The following is a 20933-nucleotide window of genomic DNA, read 5'->3' on the forward strand; positions in this document are numbered from 1 at the left end:
AAGAAAATGAGTCTGAGAAGTGGAGTGCTGCTATAATAAATATCAGAAAATACGGAGGTGACATTTGGATTTCAGCATCTGCTTAAAAAGTTTTGGAATGTATGATGGAAAAGATCATAGGTTGCTTTGAAGAGCCATTTATAGAATATGAGCAATGAAAAGGGATCTTGGTGCTGACCCAGAAGGGTGCATGGATGGTTGAAGAGAAAGCACTTATCATCTAAGAGAACGTAGATATGAACATCATGAACAGAATGTTGCTAGAAATATGATGTTAAGGTGGAGGCCTCAAAAGGAAAGAAGAACAACTTATTGGAAACCAGAAGAAAGAACAATTATTGTTCTAAATAAGCAGTCCTAGCTACTATACAGTGACCTTATATCTATAACCTTACTTCACATTTGTTTTACTGACTTTTGAGTATGTAAATTGTCTTAAATGAATCCTCAGTATCACACTTTTATGACTTTGTACAAGGTGCAACTTTTCATGTTATTCTCTTCCTATCCTTTTTTGTTTTCTCCCTTCTCCTTTAAACTCAGCTAAAGCATTGCTTCGTCTGGGAAGCACTTCCTACTCCCAGCTTGATTCAAATATTTCTTAGCACAAAATGAATATGTTTATAATGTTTTTTAAATTGGCCTTATATTTTATAATCCCATCATTATATATCATGTCACTGAGATATGGAAATATACATAATATTATTCAAAATGTAATCCCAATTTTTTTATTAGAGTATAGTTGATTTACAGTGTTCTGTCAATATCTGCTCTACAGCATATGTGCCTAGTCATATATATTATCTTCCACCATGGTCTATCCCAAGAGATTGGGTATAGTTCTCTCTGCTATATGGTAGTTGCTGATTGCTTATACATTCTAAAGAGAAACGGACTCATAAACATAGACAACAGACCTGTGGTTGCAAAGGGGGAGCGGGGAGAAGTGGGATAGATGGGAAGTTTGGGGTTGGTAGATGCAAATTATTACTTTTAAAATGGTAATTCCAATTTCTATGGCAGGTTGATACATATAGATCCTCCATGGGAATTTAAAAAATTGAATTAATAAGGAAAATATTAAGCTTATAAGACTTTCAAACATCTTTTCCTTGATTTTCAGGCAAACTATTTCTAATATCTGAAATCAGTATCTATAAAAAATAAATGGAACGAAGGATCAATGTGACTTACTTTGTCCTCCTGAGCCTCACACAGAATCCAAATGAACAGAAGTTCCTATCTGTTATGTTTTTGCTCTTCTACATGTTGACTGTGGTGGGGAACACGCTCATTGTTGTGACTGTCACTTTCAGTAAGACTCTGGGCTCACCAATGTACTTTTTTCTTGCTAGCTTATCATTTATGGATGTCATTTATTCCTCATCTATTACTCCCAAACTGATTTCAAGTTTGTTCATTGGGAAAAATACCATACCGTTCCAATCCTGTATGATCCAGCTTTTTATAGAGCACTTTTTTGGTGGATCAGAGGTCTTTCTTTTGTTGGTAATGGCCTATGACCGCTATGTGGCCATTTGTAAACCCTTGCATTATTTGGTTATCATGAGGCAGTGGGTGTGTATTGTACTCTTGATGGTGTCTTGGGTTGGGGGTTTTCTCCACTCAATCATTCAGCTTGGCACTATTTATGGGCTCCCATTCTGTGGCCCCAATGTCATTGATCACTTTATCTGTGACATGTACCCTTTATTGAAACTTGTCTGCACTGACACCTCTGTCATTGGTATCTTAGTGGTGGTTAATGGAGGACTAATCTGCAGTATCGTGTTTCTGCTCTTACTCATCTCCTATGGAGTAATCTTGCACACTCTAAAGAACCTGAGTCAGGAAGGGAGGCAGAAAGCCCTCCAGACCTGTGGTTCCCACATCACTGTGGTTGTCTTCTTCTTTGTTCCCTGTATTTTCATGTATGCAAGACCTGCCAAGACCTTCTCCATTGACAAATCATTGAGTGTGTTTTATACAATCATAACCCCCATGCTGAACCCATTAATCTACAGTCTAAGAAATTCTGAGTTAACTAATGCTATGAAGAAACTCTGTAGAAGAAACATGAGGAGGATCATATGACTTTTGGGCTCATCTCCTTGAAAACTAAAATTCTCTTAAAACTGACTCACCTATTCCTTTCCTTTAAAACATGTATTGTAATGAAGAATTAATTGTATGTTTGGGTTATTAATGTTTCTGTGGTATAATTTTACCTCTATATGTAGTGCCTTGTTTATCACATTCCCTAGAAAATTGTGATACATATAAGGTGGGAGTTGCTATAGTAAAATGTTTATAGTTTCAATGATTTTTAATCAATTTATGTACTTATCTTTAACTTTTTTCTGAGACCCTTTAATTTTTTAGTTATATTCTTGCCATTTTTGTCCATTCTTTTTGTTTTACTGGTGAAAATATTTAGTTCTGTATATAAGTATATTTAATTATATTGATTATGTATAAATATATAGAATATATAGATAATAGTCTCTGTATTCAATTTATATTGTGAGTGAAAATTCTTCTTTCACAATATTTCAAAACAAGGTAAGAAGAAAAGAATGATAAATTTGACCATATTAAGAACCTCTGTTCAACAAACACATTTGAAAGAAAGCAAAAAGGCAAGTTACAAACTGAATTGAGATTCACAGGATGTGTTCATACAAAGTTGGGATGATTTGCTGCTTGAAAGCTTAGTACAACATCCTGTAAAATAAAATGCAAACAAATCAAAAAAAACAAACCAAACCTCTTTTTCATCCCTTTTTAGTGCTTCCCAGTGTTCTTTCCCAGAGTAGTAACATAAGTCTGTGTCTAAAGATTCTTCAAATATTAATCCTTTTAAATACAAGCATATTTACATATGGGTATGTGTATATATGTCTGCACATAAACATTTGTGTTTTACTATACAACACTTTGTGGATCTTTCCATACCAGTCTATATAGATCTAATATTCTCAATTATTCTTATAATATGCAATATTTGCTTATAATATTCCTGAATAAATGTATCCAGTACTTTTCATGTCATTTCCAGTTTTTTACTATCACATATAATTATGCAATAAATATATACTTTCTGGATTATGTGTTCCTAGAAATATTAGTTACTAGAAATAGTGTTTTGGAGTCACAGAAAATATGTATTTTAAATAATGACATTCATATTTATTGCCAAAATGTGATTCATGAGGTTGTACCTACATTTCTGCTCTCAGTCCGTGAGAGTATCTGCTTGTCCACATTCTCAACAATCAGTGCGGGATGAAGATTTTTTGTTTATGGCAATATAACTCATTAACAAAATCGTAATCCATTTAGATACTTTAATTGAAATTCTGAAAACATCATTGATTTAAGCCATCTTTCCCATTTTAAAGTTATATGTATGTATCTTTGAATCATGTATTAATGTTTTTTAACCTATTTTCTTTGATTTCTAGTCTTTTTCCATACTGATTTTTATGAGTAACTGCGTACTAAGAAAATAATCTTTAAAAAGTTATTATCTATGTACCTAATTTTCTGTGTTGTGACATGATTTTGACTTTCTTCTCTGATATGGAATATTTTTGGATATATATTTTGTCTTATTTAACTAGTCAGTTTATGAGTATTTTATTTGGTTTTTGTATCATCCTTAAAAGATTTTGCTCCTTTCCCCCTACCAAAATTTTTTCCACATCTTTTTAGAAGTTAATAATTATTAGCACTTTTGTGATTTTACATTTTATATGAAATTTTTGAGCTATCAGGTATTTATTTTGGTATCTAAGGAGTTAAATATAAATTGTGTTTTGTTTTCTGAATGAACTTTTTTTTGTAGTTGCATAATTACCTTCCACCACGGATTTGAAATCCTAACTTTATTGTATTTTAAAGTTCCATTTCTATCTGAATGCAATTCAGGACTATTTTATTTCACTATTCTCTTCAGTCATGAACAATTTAATGCAAGATGTAATTATAAATAATCTATAATACATTTTAAAATCCAACAAGTCTAACCTTTCCCCATTCCTCTTCTTTTTCAGAATTATATCTGTTCTTACATATTCATGGTGTCAAATTAAATTTATAATAAGCAAAGCTAGTCACAAAAGTGTCTATATGTTCCAATATGTTTTGAGTTAGGAAGATTAATTTAGGAAGGGTTTATATCTTTAGCAATTTCAAAATTCCTATCCAGATTGGGTCACATTTTACAAAGCATTAGAAAGTAGTTAATAAAATCTCAAGACCCCTGCTATATTCAACATACTGTTTCTCTTCCTTACGGGTGTGGTTGTAGCTGATTTTTACGTGTAATTTGTCTGTTATCTTTTGTTTCTACATCATTTGTTGTGTCCTTCATCAAGAGACATCAAACATGAGCAAGGAAATCAGAATATTTTAGCCTCTATTGGTGGATGGAGATTGTAGAAAAGACACCCCTGCTCTGAAGTTCTTTCTCAAATACTTTTCACTTCTTTCCCTGTAGAGCGAGTGGGAAGGACATGGATGTTAAAGCCAGCAGTTTGTGGTTAAATTTCCAGATCGAGCATCTGCTATTTGATATATTTTATCTCTTTAATTATGAGTTTCCTACCAGTAAAATAAGATAGTAAGATCTAAAATGGACAGTTTCCTATCCATGAGAACCTGAATAGACAGATCAAAATCAGTCATTAGTAGGAATTATTATTATTATTATTATTATTATTTAATTTTTAGGGTTGCACCCATGGCATATGGAGCTGGGGTTCGAATCAGAGCTGTAACTACTGTCCTATGCAACAACCACAGCAGTGCAGGAACCAGGGCACATCTGAACCCTACACCACAGCTTACAGCAATGCAAGATCCTTAACCCACTGAGCAAGGCCAGGGATTGAACCCACTACTTCATGGTTACTAGTTGGATTCATTTCTGCTGCACCACAATAGGAACTCCCAAGCATCTAATCTTTTTTTTTTTAATTTTCCCACTGTACAGCAAGGGTTCAGGTTATCCTTACATATATACATTGCAATTACAGTTTTCCCCCCACCCTTTGTTCTGTTGCAACATGAGTATCTAGACATAGTTCGCAATGCTATTCAGCAGGATCTCCTTATAAATCTATTCTAAGTTGTGTCTGATAAGCCCAAGCTCCCGATCCCTCCCACTCCCTCTCCCTCCCATCAGGCAGCCACAAGTCTCTTCTCCAAGTCCATGATTTTCTTTTCTGAGATGTTCATTTGTGCTGGATATTAGATTCCGGTTATAAGTGATATCATATGGTATTTGCCTTTGTCCTTCTGGCTCATTTCACTCAGGATGAGATTCTCTAGTTCCAACCATGTTGCTGCAAATGGCATTATGTCATCCTTTTTTATGGCTGAGTAGTATTCCATTGTGTATATATACCACCTCTTCCGAATCCAATCATCTGTCGATGGACATTCGGATTGTTTCCATGTCCTGGCTATTGTGAATAGTGCTGCAATGAACATGTGGGTGCATGTGTCTCTTTTAAGTAGAGTTTTGTCCGGATAGACGCCCAAGAGTGGGATTGCAGGGTCATATGGAAGTTCTATGTATCGATTTCTAAGGTATCTCCAAACTGTTCTCCATAGTGGCTGTACCAGTTTACATCCCCACCAACAGTGCAGGAGGGTTCCCTTTTCTCCACAGCCTCTCCAGCACTTGTTATTTGTGGACTTATTAATGATGGCCATTCTAACTGGTGTGAGGTGGTCTCTCATGGTTGTTTTGATTTGCATTTCTCTTATAATCAGCGATGTTGAGCATTTTTTCATGTGTTTGCTGGCCATCTGTATATCTTCTTTGGAGAAATGTCTATTCAGGTCTTTTGCCCATTTTTCCATTGCTTGATTGGTTTTTCTGCTGTTGAGTTGTATAAGTTGCTTATATATTCTAGAGATTAAGCCTTTGTCGGTTGCATCATTTGAAACTGTTTTCTCCCATTCTGTAAGTTGTCTTTCTGTTTTCTTTTGGGTTTCCTTTGCTGTGCAAAAGTTTTTCAGTTTGATGAGGTCCCATGGGTTTATTTTTGCTCTAATTTCTATTGCTTTGGGAGACTGACCTGAGAAAATATTCATGAGGTTGATGTCAGAGAGTGTTTTGCCTATGTTTTCTTCTAGGAGTTTGATGGTGTCCTGTCGTATATTTAAGTCTTTCAGCCATTTGGAGTTTATTTTTGTGCATGGTGTGAGGGTGTGTTCTAGTTTCATTGCTTTGCATGCAGCTGTCCAGGCTTCCCAGCAATGGTTGCTGAATAGACTTTCCTTTTCCATTTTATGTTCTTGCCTCCCTTGTCAAAGATTAATTGACCATAGGTGTCAGGGTTTATTTCCCGATTCTCTATTCTGTTCCATTGGTCTGTCTGTCTGTTTTGATACCAGAACCACACTGTTTTGACGACTGTGGCTTTGTAGTATTTCTTGAAGTCTGGGAGAGTTATGCCTCCTGCTTGGTTTTTGTTTCTCAGGATTGCTTTGGCGATTCTGGGTCTTTTGTGGTTCCATATAAATGTTTGGATTGTTTATTCTAGTTCTGTGAAAAATGTCCTGGGTAATTTGCTCGGGATTGCATTGAATCTGTAGATTGCTTTGGGTAGAATGGCCATTTTTACAATATTGATTTTTCCAATCCAGGAACATGGAATATCTTTCCATTTCTTTCCATCTTCTTTGATCTCTTCGATTAAAGTTTTATAGTTCTCGGCATATAGGTCCTTTTCCTCCTTGGTCAGGTGTACCCCGAGGTATTTGATTTTGTGAGGTACAATTTTAAAAGGTATCGTATTTCTGTATTCGTTTTCTAATATTTCATTGCTGGTATACAGCAATGCGACTGACTTCTGAATGTTAATCTTATATCCTGCTACTTTGCTGAATTTATTAATCAGTTCACGTAGTTTTGGGGTTGAGTCCTTAGGGTTTTCTATGTATAGTATCATGTCATCTGCATACAGTGACAGTTTAATCGCTTCTCTTCCTATATGAATGCCTTTTATTTCTTTCATTTGTCTAATTGCTGTGGCTAGGACTTCCAAAATTATGTTGAAGAGCAGTGGTGAGAGTGGGCATCCCTATCTTGTTCCAGATTGGAGTGAGAAGGCTTTCAGTTTTTCCCCATTGAGGATTATATTTGCTGTGGGTTTCTCATAAATGGCTTTGATTTCTTCAGGAATGTTCCCTCTATACCCAGTTTGGCGAGGGTCTTGAACATGAATGGATGTTGAACTTTGTCAAATGCTTTTTCTGCATCTATTGAGATGATCAAATGATTTTTGACTTTTCTTTTGTTAATGTGGTGTATGACATTGATTGATTTGCGTATGTTGAACCATCCTTGTGAACCTGGGATGAACCCAACCTGGTCATGGTGTATAATTTTTTTGATATGTTGTTGGATTCGGTTGGCTAAGATTTTGTTGAGAATTTTTGCATCTATAGTCATCAATGATATTGGGCGATAGTTTTCTTTTTTGGTGGTATCTCTGTCTGGTTTTGGAATGAGGGTGATGGTGGCCTCATAGAATGTCTTTGGGAGTATTCCTTCTTCTTCAACCTTTTGAAAGAGTTTAAGGAGGATGGGCACCAATTCCTCTTTATATGTTTGATAAAATTCCCCTCTGAAGCCATCTGGTCCTGGGCTTTTATTTTTAGGGAGTGATTTTATGACCTCTTCAATTTCATTTCTAGTGATCGTTCTGTTCAGTTGATCTGTTTCTGCTTGATTCAGTTTTGGCAGGCTGTAAGATTCTAGAAAATTGTCCATTTCTTCCAGATTGTCAAACTTATTGCCATATAGTTGTTCATAGTATTCTCTTATGGTTTTTTGTATTTCTGCTGTATCCGTTGTGATTTCTCCTTTTTCATTTCTAATTATGGTTATTTGGGTTCTTTCTCTCCTCTTTTTAGTGTGTCTGGCCAGGGGTTTGTCCATTTTGTTTACCTGTTCAAAGAACCAGCTCTTGGTTTTATTAATTTTCTCTATTGTTTTTTGAGTCTCTATTTTATTGATTTCTTCTTTGATCTTTATAATTTCCTTCCTTCTGCTGACTTTAGGACTTTTTTGTTCTTCTTTTTCTAATTCGTTTAGGTGGAGGGTTAAGTTGTCAATTTGGGATCTTTCTTCTTTTTTGAGAAAGGCCTATATTGCTATAAATTTCCCTCTGAGCACTGCTTTCGCAGCATCCCATAGATTTTGAGAGATTGTGCCTTCATTATCGTTTGTCTCAAGGTATTTTTTAATTTCCTTCTTGATTTCCTCATTGACCCATTGGTTTTTCAGTAGCATGCTGTTTTGTCTCCATGTAGTAGGTTTTTTCTCTTTGCTTTTCCCATGGTTGATTTCTAATTTCATGGCATTGTGGTCAGAGAAGATACTTGAGATAATTTCTATGCTCCTAAATTTATTGAGGTTAGCTTTGTGTCCCAATATGTGGTCGATTCTTGAGAATGTTCCATGAGCATTTGAGAAGAATGTGTATTCTGATTTTTTTGGATGTAGTGTCCTGAAGATATCAATTAAGTCTAATGTTTCTATTGTTTCCTTTAGGATCTCTGTTGCTTTATTGGTTTTCTGTCTAGAGGATCTGTCCATTGATGTGAGGGGGGTATTTAGGTCTCCTACTATGATTGTATTCTCATCAATATCTCCCTTTATGTCTGTTAATATTTGTTGTGTGTATCTGGGTGCTCCTGTATTTGGGGCATATATGTTGACAATAGTCACATCCTCTCCTTGGATGGATCCCTTAATCATTAAGTAGTGTCCTTCTTTATCTTTCTTTATGTCTTTTGTTTTAAAGTCTATTTTGTCTGATATGAGTGTTGCAACTCCTGCTCTTCTGTCATGTCTATTGGCATGAAATATTTTTCCCCACCCTTTCACTTTCAATCTATATGTATCCTTTGTCCTAAGGTGAGTTTCCTGTAGGCAGCATATTGACGGTTTTTGCCTTTTTATCCACTCAGCCACTCTGTGTCTTTTGATTGGGGCATTCAGTCCATTGACATTTAAGGTGATAATTGATAGATAATTATTTATTGCCATTTTGAACCTCGTGTTCCAGTTGATTCTATGGTTCTCCATTCTTCCTTTGTTTTTTTTGGTTGGATGGTCTCCTGTTATTATCTGCTTGAGTGTTTTTTTTTTTTTTTTCATTTTTGCGAATGCAATATTTGGTTTTGGCTTGTGGTTGCCCTGTTTTTTATGTATGCTTACCCCTTCCTATAATTGTGTGTTTTAGCCTGATGGTCCTGCAAGTTCAAACACTTCATTATTATATTAAAATTAAGAAGAGAAACATACAAACACACAAAAAGGGTTATTGATTTCCTAACATCCCTTGCCCACATTTTATGGTTTTGATGACTCTTTTTTATTTTTTTCTTTTTAATTTTATTTTGTTTGAAGCATGTTCATGATTAAATCTGTATGCTGGCTTATTTGAGTGACTGCTCTCTGATTGCAGTTTTCTCAGTCCTAGATCTTCCTCTTCTTCTTTTTTTTTGTTTTCTTTTTTCTTCCCTTTCCTTCATTTCTTTTTGGTTTAGAGAAGCCCTTTCAGTATTTCCTTTAACCTGGGTTTTGTGTTGCTATATTCTTTTAGTTTTTGTTTGTTGGAAAAAAATTTTATTTCCCCTTCTCTTTTAAACGATATTCTTGCTGGATAGAGTATTCTAGGTTGCATATTTTTTCCTTTGAGCACTTTAAATATCTCTTGCCATTCCCTCCTGGCCTGTAGTGTTTCTGTAGAGAAATCAGCTGATAATCTTATGGGGGTTCCCTTGTAGGTGCCATTCTGCTTTTCTCTTGCTGCCTTTAGGATCCTCTCTTTATCCCTAACTTTTGCCATTTTTATTATGATGTGTCTTGGTGTGGGTCTATTTGGGTTCAGTGTGTTTGGGGCCTTCTGTGCTTCCTGTATCTTGAACTCAGTATCCTTTAGATTTGGGAAGTTTCCAGCGATAATTTCTTCAAATATATTTTCCATTCCCTTATCTTTTTCTACTCCTTCTGGAATTCCTATCATGCATAGATTGGCCTGCTTTATATTATCCCATAGGTCTCTCATATTGCTTTCCTGTTTTTTGATTCGGTTTTCTGTCTGCTGACCTGATTGGGTGATTTCCATTATTCCATCTTCCACATCACTGATCCGTTCTTCTGCATTATTCATTCTGGTTTTTACTGCCTTTAGTTCAGTTTGTATCTCTGCCAATGAATGTTCTAGTTTTTCTTGGGTCTTCCTTATATGTTCTAGTTCCTTTCTGAGGGTATCTGCATTACTGGTCATATCTTCTCTTAATTCCTTCAGTATTTTCACTATTTCTCTTTTGAACTCCAGGTCTGTCAGACTGCAGAGATCTGTTTCATTGTTGACTGTTTTAGGTGAGTTCTCCTGTTGGTTTGACTGGGGGTGGTTTCTCAGCTTCTTCATCTTGCTTGTTGTTTTCTTTTTCCTGAGGGAGTTCCATGATTGGGCAGTGTTTGCCTTGTCACTGCCGTGGAATGTTTCCTGAGGCCTGGTGTTGTTGGTCAGACTTTTTTGAGGCAGTGTGGCTTTTCTGGAGTGTTGGTGGGGCTAACAGGATCTCTTTGAGGCAAAGGAGGACTTCCTGAGGGCAGACAGGACTGGGATATCCACACCACGATGGTATCAGATTTCACTTGGTCATGCAGTGCTTGCTCTGGTGTTTTTAGGCTGTGGGGTTCTTGCAGGAGTCTGGCAGTGTTGGGCAGCTCTTCCTTAGGAGTGTAGCACCCCCTGGGGGCTGTAATAGCTATCTGGGTCACTGAGGACCTAAGAGGCTCTTCCCTAGGACAGCCCAACTCAGAAGGGCGACCTGAGAATGTAGGCAGATCTTTTCACAGTCTGGCCAAGCTTGTTGTAGCTTTTCTGGGCTGCAGTGGCTCCTCCAGGGGACTGGTGGTGCTGAGCAGCTATTCTGCAGGATTGGGGCCCGCCCTTTGGCTTGGGCGGCTAGCTAGCCTGCTGCCATCCCAAGAGGCTCCTTCCCAGTGCAGCCCGACTCCGAAAGACCGTCAAAGTATTAGGCAGATCTTTTCACATCCCAGCCAGGCTTGTTGCATCTTTTCTGGGCTTCAGGGCATCCTGCCTGGTGCTGGCAGTCCTATGCAGCTGATCCAGTAGAGCTTTGCATCCCCTGGGGGCTTGGGCAGCTAGCAGGGTCACTGGAAACCCAAGAGGCTCCTCCCCAGGGCAGCCCAACTCAGAAATCACATCTGAGATCCTTTTACAGCCCGGCCAGGCTTTTTGCTTCTTTTATGGGCTGCAGGGGGTCCTGCCTGGAGCTGGCAGTCCTATGCAGCTGATCAGTGAGAGCTTGGCACCACCTGAGGGCTTGGGCAGCTAGCTGGGCCACTGAAAACCCAAGAGGCTCCTCCCCAGGGCAGCCCAATTCAGAATGACCGTCTGAGAATTTGGCAGATCTTTTCACAGCCTGGCCAGGCTTGTTGTAGCTTTTCTGGGCTGCAGGCCTTTTCTCGGGGGCTTGTGGTGTTTGGTGCTGCTCTGCAGAGGTGTAGCCCCTCCACAGGGCAAGCAGGCCTGTTCAGGGACAGCCCCTGCAGTGGTAGGCTTCAGGCAATTGTTGAGGCCATCCCTCCCAGGTGGCAGGCAGCCCCATGTCTGGAGAGAGCATAGGTGGTGGCAGGGGTGGGGGGAGGGGATGCACTGGGAAGCACAGCTTTCTGCTAGCTAGCGGGTCTGTAAGCTTGCTGTGGTGTGGGGAGTATTCTATGGGGACCCACCCCTTCTTCTCTCCCCTCCCCAGCTCGGGCGCAGACCAGGCTCTTCTCCCAGGTTCCCCCTGATGTGGTTTTCCACTTCCCCGCCCCTAGAGTATTGCTCCCTTCCTCTGTGACTGCTTTTTTTTCTAGTCTCCCAGGCAGTGTCTGCCCCATCAAACTTGACAGACTGGTTTCTAGACCTCCCAATCAGTCTCCGCTCTGGCTTGCCCCCCCAACCCTTTCCAGGAACTAACCTCCAGATCTGAGGTCTCAGTACCCAGCCCCCACCCAGGCATCCCCCAGCCCTTTCCCAGGGACTAACCTCCAGATCCAAGGACTCAGTGCCCAGCCCCTCCCCCAGGCGTCTCAATTTGTGGTGACTGTGCCAGTAGTTCAGATGTTCCGTTCGGTTCTTGATCAGCTTTTCCATACTCCAACTTACTGCTACACTCTTATCTGCTTCTGGAGATTCCTCCAGTTTGTTTGATCTCCCCCCCCCCGAGTAGGTGACTCTCCAGGGTGTGGGATCACTTTCTCCTCCTCAATTCCCTTTTCGGGAGCGCCTGTCCAGCTCGGATTCACCTTCTCTCACTCTCCTCTTTTCTCTTGTTTTGCCTAGTAATGTCACGAACTTCTTGCCATTATTGGAGTTTAGGTTCTTCTGCCAGCGATAGGTTGCTGTTCTGTGTGAGTTATTTGTTCTGTAGATGTGCTTTTTTTGTTTTGTTTGTGGGAGATGGTGAGCGTGTCCCCCTACTCTTCCACCATCTTGTCTCCTCTCTCACCAGCAGTTTTTTGATTGTTGCCTGGGCACCAGGGATGCTCTGGTCCAAGACGCCTCAGGTGAAACAGAGGGCACAGGTGTCCCTCCAGCATTTGGTGGTGGAGTGGCAGCCTGGTTGGGTGGGTGGCTGCATGTGTAGAAGGCTTGAATGATTCCCAGTGTTGGGAAGGTCTGGTGTTCCTTCAGCAGCAGAGGCCAAGACACACACAGCATCTGTGTTTAATTGGAAGCTGTCCAATTTCAAGCCCCTGACCTTCGGTGGCATTAGGTCGGTAGAGAAAAAGGGTGGTGCTGATGAAAGAATCAGGGATTTTTGATTGTTGCCTGGGCACCAGGGATGCTCTGGTCCAAGATGCCTCAGGTGAAACAGAGGGCACAGGTGTCCCGCATGAGGCTGTGCAGGGAGCTGAGAAAATACAAGGAGCTGAGGAAGGGAGTTTGCCATTGAATGGTACAATTCTAAGGGTAGGCTCCTAATCAGAAAAAGAGGCATTCCTGAATCATGCAGTTCTGAGGACCAGCTCCTGATCAGAAAAAGGGGCCTGTCTGAACAGTGCAATTCTGAGGGCAGATTCCTAAACAAGGAGACATTTGCCTGTACTGTGCAATTCCAAGGACAGGCCCCAAAAGACAATAAGTCTCACCCACTGACCTTGGTGGAGAACTAGATTTGCCAGGAAATCATTTCCATTTTGTGTTGCTGAGTGAGGATTGTTCCATAGATGACAGTCTTTTCTGTTATTCATTTGCTATTCAGTTTTTTTTTCCTGTCTTTCCTGATTATTTACTTATTATTCTTATTTCTCATTCTTATTTTCTGGTGGTGATTTGTGATTTAACAAGATTGCAATAATAATATAATAATAATTTCATTCTAAAGGACTTTCCCCTATTTAAATTCAACATAATTAAAAACATAGTGTTTACCTACTAACTAGTTATACAGTAAACTTTAGAGTTATGATTTTAATGAGGTTCTTAGAAGTTAGATATATATTATTCTTGATCAAAAGAAATACAGCTGTGTTTTGTCCTTGATTTTAAGTTTCTAAGAGGTAGCTAGTTAAGTTGATTTATATTTCCTCATACTATCTTCCTGCCATAACATTTTAAAGATAAACATTAGTTTAAAAACAAGATTTGTAAATGCCAGATTCTTGTGTCTGTAACTTCTTCAACTTGTAAATGTTGGCTGGCCATGAGATGGTTTGTGCTGAGTCTCCACTTTGTCACATGATATGCTGCACCTGTTTGGTCCTTGAATTATACTCATTAAATTTAGTAAAGTTGAAGATTTTAGAATGTGATGTATCTCTACTGTACCATGTGATCAAAAACCAAAGCCTAAGAGTTAACCAATGTACTTTTAACACTATGATGTAATCCGTAGTGAAAAACTGTCTATATAATCAACTACTTATGCCAATAAAGTTTGAGCAGTCCAGCACCCTGAAAGAAGGGACAAAGAGGCTGTCTCAATTACAAACACCAATGCTGTCCATCTCCTCTCAGGACATATACACCCTGGCTGCCAGACCTGGTCTAGCACCTGGGAATATTTTTGTTCAAGAGGCTTAGAGAATATTCCATCTTGCCTGGCAAGATGAGCCTCCCTTTTCAGGTTGGTGCCAGGGTCTGGAGGCCTGACCTAAACTAGGTCTGATGAACTAAGCAGCCTTGATTGGTATCATCAGGCATGCTCTCATGGAGTAAATTTGTGGCTGCCTGGCTTCCACGTCTCTCCTTTTCATTGCAGGGACTGTGGCAAGAACTGCATTGTGAGACCTATCTCTGGCCAGACAACATCCCATTGTCATAGGTGGAACCCAAATAAATTGTTAAAACATTATATTGAAATGAATGAGCTTCACTGATGAGGAAGTCACTGAATACATGTATGTCTATACACACAAAAACACACATACATATATATGTGTTCTACAGAGTAGCCAAGGGAATTGAGAAATAAGGCAATCCCAAAAGCTGTCCTTACCAAGAACTCAGGTGGCAGAAGGTATTAGGGATGAGGCCAGGGATGTCCAGAATAGGAGCGACTTCACTGCAGGGCAGAGTGGATCTGCAAACCACACATGGGTACATGATGATAAATAGGTCAGGAATATCATCGTTTATGATTGCAATGTTATCCAAGAAATATCTTCATACATCCTAGGTAATTAGGTCAGGTCAGATGTCACTTTCTGGGAAATGTGGACAGGTTCCATGGAGGTGGTATGCCTGTCTCTCTTCTTGATAGGTGGCAGTCTTGACCCAGACACCTCCTCTGGTAAACGCTGAACCGCCAGGTGTGGTGGTTGGTTTGATCATTTATTGTTCTCCATTGTCACTGATGTTGGTGCTCACTTTCACTTTGACAAGAAGGGTACCCAAACATACACGTATCTACAATTTTTTTTCTCCAAGTGTCCTCCCCTTGGTTCCAAAAAGAGTGACACAGTATTGTTCCCAGTGCTATACAGCAGGATCCCTAGGCTTGCCCACTGCAAAGGTGAGAGGTTGGAATGACTACCCTCTGAATCCCAGGCCTGCCAACCCCCTCCCCCTCCATTATGGACACCAAACATCGGTTTTCCAATCCATACCTTTCTTTTCTCTACAAAGGTTCCTTGGTGTCCTTTGGAAGATTCCAGAGGGAAGGGGTTTTCCATGGTATCTGTCTTTCACTTTCGGATATATGTCGCTTCATACGGAAGTATTTCTTTCCATTTCTGTGGCTGCCAAGGGTGTGTATTTTGGTGTTGGTGGGTGGGGTGTGTCTCCTTTTTATGGCTGAGTCATATTGCCTTATGTACATGGACACCCTCTTCCTGATCCCATCGTCTGTACGTGAACATAGAGTGAGTTTCCCAGTCTTGCTCTTGTGGAGAGTGCTGCAGGAATGCAGCGGGGCACTGAACTTTTTGCAAAGAACAGGTTCTGGATACATGCCCAAGAGTGGCATGCCTGGCTCCCATGCTTGTGCTTTGCTTCTTGTTTGGATTAGAAGCCATAGTGGGCCATAGTGGTTGTACACATTTCCATACACACCCACACTCGAGCAGGGCACATTTTTTTACAGCCCCTCTCCAGGGCTTGTCCTTTGTAGGTATATGAATATTGGCCCCTAGTAGAGTGGTAAGGGGAACCCTCAGCTTCATTGTCTTTTGCAATTCTCTAGGAATGAGGGACAGGAATCATGTTTCTGGTGCTTGTTGCCCTCTGTCTATCTGGTGTAGGGAAAGGACTCTTCAGGTCTGATGCCCACTTTTCCATGGGGTTGTGGGCTTTCGTTGGCCCTAGGATGCTATCAGTTGTGGAGCTGTTCCTTTTGGTCATCCCAGCCTGATCTGGGCTTTGGAATCATGAGAAAGTGCCTGTGGGTAGTTCAAAGGAGGTGCTAGATGGCTGGAAAATTGGAGAGCAGCTGTGCCAATTTTGTCTCAAGAGGTCTCCTGAACCTTGATCCTTTTCTTCCCATGGAAGCTTATTTTCCTACAGGATAAATTGCCTGTGGTTGGTGCATGGATGGTGGTAAAATGATGATCCTTTGGTGAACAGCTATGTTAATCCCTGTGCATATTCTCTCATGAGGTCTCATGAAACTCCATCCTTTTCTTGACCTTTGAGCCTCTTCTATTCTCTCAATACACGTGGTATGAAAATCTGACCTAAGGCTGGTAGATTGATGGATATAAAGGGAGTTTTCAGCAAGAATCCCCCCAATTCCCTGGGTAAAAGATCTTTCTTTGTCTCTGTGTTGCGTTTGCTCACCCCTGTTGCTTCAAAAAACATCAATATGCAGACAACTCAGGCCAGCTAAGGTGGGGTCAATAAATTAGGAAGAATGAGGGAAAGAGTGGACAAAAGAAAGGAAAGCAAAGAAGAAGTATTTTGGCATAGGAAGGAAGGAATCAGCTGGGAGATTATGAAAAAATATCAATTGTTACATACCTACTTATCTCTCTTCATCAATACATAATTTCAGGGATCACTACACAAGGAAGAAGGCTGTCATGATATGATGGTTTGGGAGCTGAAGGTTTGACTGGAGTGGCAAGGTGTAGTTGCCCTCAAGGCTCTGAAAACCTTTGCGAGAGAAATGACCCACATGTATTGGCACTTCTTGGTATATCTCCATTTGGAAAGTGGAGGAAGGAAATTCAAGGAGCATATTGCCCCCAGCGAGTGCAGCCCTGGATGGTGGCTGAGTCAGAGAGAGGAGGAAAACCTGAGAGTTGTTATTAGAGCAGATGTCCACAAGATGGCGCCAGAATACCTTCTGGAACCAGGTGCAACTGCAAGGCTGCAGGTGCAGGCTCAGTGTTGGGGTTGATGTTGAGTTGAGCAGAACATGCAGCAAGAACCTGGATATTTTTCAGGTTCCTGGGCACATGGGACTATCTGGCCCAAGATGCAGCATGTCAGGCTAAGGACACAGGTGTCCCTCATCTGAGGTGGATTTGCATCCTGGTTGTTGGGAGTGTACTTAGAACACTTGAAGGACTCACTATATGTTGGTGTCTCTTGTGTTCCTCTGGAGACAGGAGATGAGAAACACACAGCATCTGTGTTGTATCATGAGCTGGCCATTTTTCAGCCCCTGACCATCGGGGCTTTTGATACGTGAAGGAAAAGGCTGGTGCTGATGAAAGTATGGGGGTCTCGGTGTCATTAGGTTAGACAACAGTGTTAACCCTGTGCTTTTTTCACTCTAGAGACTTCGTGAAATTTCCTTCTTGCCTTTCGAGATGAGCCTCAGTTTTCAGTACTGCGCTAGGTTATGGGTGCCTGACTGAACCCAGGTCTGATGAATAAATCAGGGTTGATTGGTATAATCAAGAAAGCTCCCAGGGTGTACCATCATGGCTTCCTGGATTAAGAGTCTCTTTCTGTCACTGCTGTGGCTGTGGTAAGAGGTGCATTGTTAGATCAATCTCTGGGCAGACCACATCCCAACATCACATATAGCACCCACATACCTTTATAAATAAAAAGAGATATTGAAAAGAATGAGTTGAATCGATAAGCATGTCAATGAATACATATATTCCTACACAGTAGCAAAGAAAATTGATAGATAAGACAATCATAAAGGCTCTCCTGACCCAACACCTCAGGTGACAGAGTGAATTAAGTACTAGTCTGGGATGAAGAGCAGAGCCTTGCATAAAATTCCTAGGCATAGGGCATATACATTCATTGACACATGAATGTAGATACACTCAAAGAAAGCTATCAGGGAGTTCCTAAGTGGCAACCAGGCTTAAGAGTCTCTCATGGTCACTGCTATGTCTGGGGAAAAGCTGGGTTGGGTTATTCAGCTCTGGCCATACCACATCTCCATGTGTCGGGGGCACCAAAATCCATGGATAAATAAGAAGAGTGATTGAAACGAACGAGCTGAATGGATAAAGAAATGAGTCAATGTCAATCTCTGTCTATCTCTCTCTTTCACTCTGTCTCTTTCACTCTCTCTATATATAAATATATATACAGACACACACATATATATGTATATGTATATTTGTACATGCATACACACAAACACACCCTTATAGAGTATGAAAGAATACCTAAGAAAATGGATAGATACATCAATCCTAACTTTCTCCTGACCCAACATCTTGGGTGTGGGTGGGTTTGAAGTGTCAGCCTGGGGGTGTCCAGCCTAGAGCAGTTGTGCCTAGAGTGGGAAGAATTGCTTTCCCTCTGAACATTCCAGGCCAACTGGTTGCCCTAGCAATGGGATGATTCCCATTGAGCCTTTTGTCACAACTGCCACTCTGTGAGATGAGAGTAGCATATTGGGCAGCATGTGGTAAGATCTAACCCTCACACCTCGAGGGTTGGACGATGGGTAACCTGAGGTGTTGTCTCGAGGTATGTAGATATTCACTTAAAGACTGTTCCATCAGATGGGTTGTATATTTGGATGAAAAATATTATCTCCATCTCTACACTCATGACCACATCTCTCATCAGTCTACTGATGTAGAAATTGATTATACAAACTTGCAGGTTGGTCAGGGTAGATCTTAAAGGGAGCATTGAGCAAGCCACCTATAATCTTTTCTAAATGTGAAAAAAAACAAGTGTGTTAATGCATAATAAACACGTCATCCCAGAGTACAAACAAGGAAACCCAGCCCCTCTGCCTTCACCAAGCATGAAGCTCTTGATATCACCTCTGGTAATGACATTTGAAATGGAGAAATTATGGCTCCACTCTTCTGAATGTACATGTAAATAGCTGAAAACACATGCTAGCAGTCCAAATGCGAAGGAATTGTAAAAAGAGAATGGAACCTGGATATTTCAAGTTGGATATCCATGGATTGATGAGCATAAGCCCGCTTTCGTTTTGGGTGCTGGCTTGTAGTGTGGTGACCACGGCCAGGGGCAAATTGTCAGTGGTGTCCACATATGTAAGAAAGGGAAGGATTGTATCTCTGTTGAACTTCTGTGAGCCCTGGCATGATGTATTCATATTAAGGGTCTTGAGGATTCCCTTCTTGGAGGAGAGGAGACTCTGTCACTGCAAGTCGTGGGTCTAGAGAAGAATGAGTTTTTTGCCACAAAAGACTGGGTTTTGGTGACAGAAGTCTTGCATTCTGCCCAATTGTCAGTTAGGCCTTCTTTGAGATTCCTCGGACTGCTGTTCTGATGCAAATTCAGTGAGACATAAAGAGTCACAGACATCAACTCCTAAATCCCCCATTAACTAGACCACTTGTACACCTCCCCAGCAAATCCACAGGACCTAATCTTCCTTGTGTGGTCTGCTTCAAGGAAAGCTAATTCTTGATAGAGAACTCATGTGAATGTGGTTTTAAAGGTTTGGATTATTGAGTCCAAATTTGAGCCAATTAGAACACAGTCCAGAAGAGGTTGTCAGGGGTCAGAGTGAGGGCTGATAATTGGATTACTGGGGGGAGGTTGGCCTGAGTTGGAATGTCTCTATTCCTAGAGTGGGGTTCTTTCTGGAACAGTGACTACTTTGGATGGGGGATGATAAGACGGAGTGAAAATATTGGGTAAATTCTTGGATGGCTCTCCTGGCTGGGATAATTTTTCCAAGATCAACAGAGGAGTTCTTTTGGTAGAACTATTTGAGAGAAAGTGATAGAAGCACACACAGAGAGAGACAGAGACAGTAGGGGGGGATAAAGGACATTTTGATTCAAGCAACATTCCAGGGCCAGGCCTCAGCCCCAAGGAGGTGTCAGTGGTTCAGGTGGATATCCAACTTCAGGGAAGAAACACCAAAATATTTCACTCATTATTGGTGAAACTATTGAAATATGGCCCTCAAATTCACTGCTCTCCACTGCAAGGTAGGGTTTAGGGCCCCTGTTTAGCACCCTTTTCCACTCAAATGGCATGATGCAGGGACCATGGTAAAGGAGAGGAGATCTGTTCCCTGAACCTAAAATCTACTCCCCATATACAGTTATTCTCATGTTGTGTTCCTCCTCACACTTGACTAGGTTTCAGGATCCAGTGTATATGTGAAGTTTATCTTTGTTGCTCACATAAATGCTTTCAAAACTGAGAGTATTAATGTGTGGTTCTGGGATGCAGATTATATAAAATATTGAACCTGAACTGCCACACATGTCCAGGAAAACTGCCACAATTCTATAGAGAGCAGGAGGGGCCAGAGTGGGTGGCATTGCCTTCTCTCTGAATGTTCCATGCCAACTGGATGCCACAGCAATGGGATGATGCCCATTGAGCCCATGTGCCCATTGATGCCCATGTGTCACAACTGCCACTCTGCGAAATGAGAGGTTCATGTTAGGCAGCAGGTGGGAAGATCTCACCCTCACACCTCGAGGGTTGGACAATTGGCAACCTGAGCTGTTGGTCTCGAGGTATATTGATACTGATCTAAAGGCTGTTCCTTCTTATGGGTTGTACTTTGCTGTAAAATATGGTCTCTATCTTTAGGCTCATGGCCACCACTCTCATCAGTCTACTGAGCTAGAAATCAATTAAACAGGTTTGCAACTTTTTCATGTTAGATCTTAAATGGAGCACTGAGAAGGACACCTCAAATATTTTCCTAAATTTGAAAAAAAACTACTGTTTTTGGCTGTAATAAACAAGTCATCCCAGAGTACAAACACGGAAATCATGCCTTTCTGCCTTCACCAAGCACGAGGCTCTCTATATCACCCCTAATGAAGACATTCAAAAGGGGTAATTTACTGCTCCAGACTTCTGAATGTACACGTAAATAACTGAAACCACATGCTAGCTATCCAAAGGCTATTGAATTATAAACAGAGAATGGAACCAGGATATTTTATGTTGGATTACCATGGGTTGATGAGCACAAGCCCCTTTCACTTTGGGTGCTTGTTTTTAGTG

The 20933-nt window shown here is 40.6% G+C and overlaps 1 protein-coding gene across 1 annotated transcript; it reads left to right on the forward strand.

Moving 5' to 3' along the window:
• Positions 1171–2097, forward strand: LOC110259472 (olfactory receptor 4A47-like). The gene has a single exon (XM_021084740.1). It carries the CDS (start codon positions 1171–1173, stop codon positions 2095–2097), a length of 927 nt encoding a protein of 308 aa, XP_020940399.1.

The sequence above is a fragment of the Sus scrofa genome, chromosome 1 (genome assembly GCF_000003025.6).
Source record: "Sus scrofa isolate TJ Tabasco breed Duroc chromosome 1, Sscrofa11.1, whole genome shotgun sequence".
Classification (NCBI taxonomy): Eukaryota; Metazoa; Chordata; class Mammalia; order Artiodactyla; family Suidae; genus Sus; species Sus scrofa.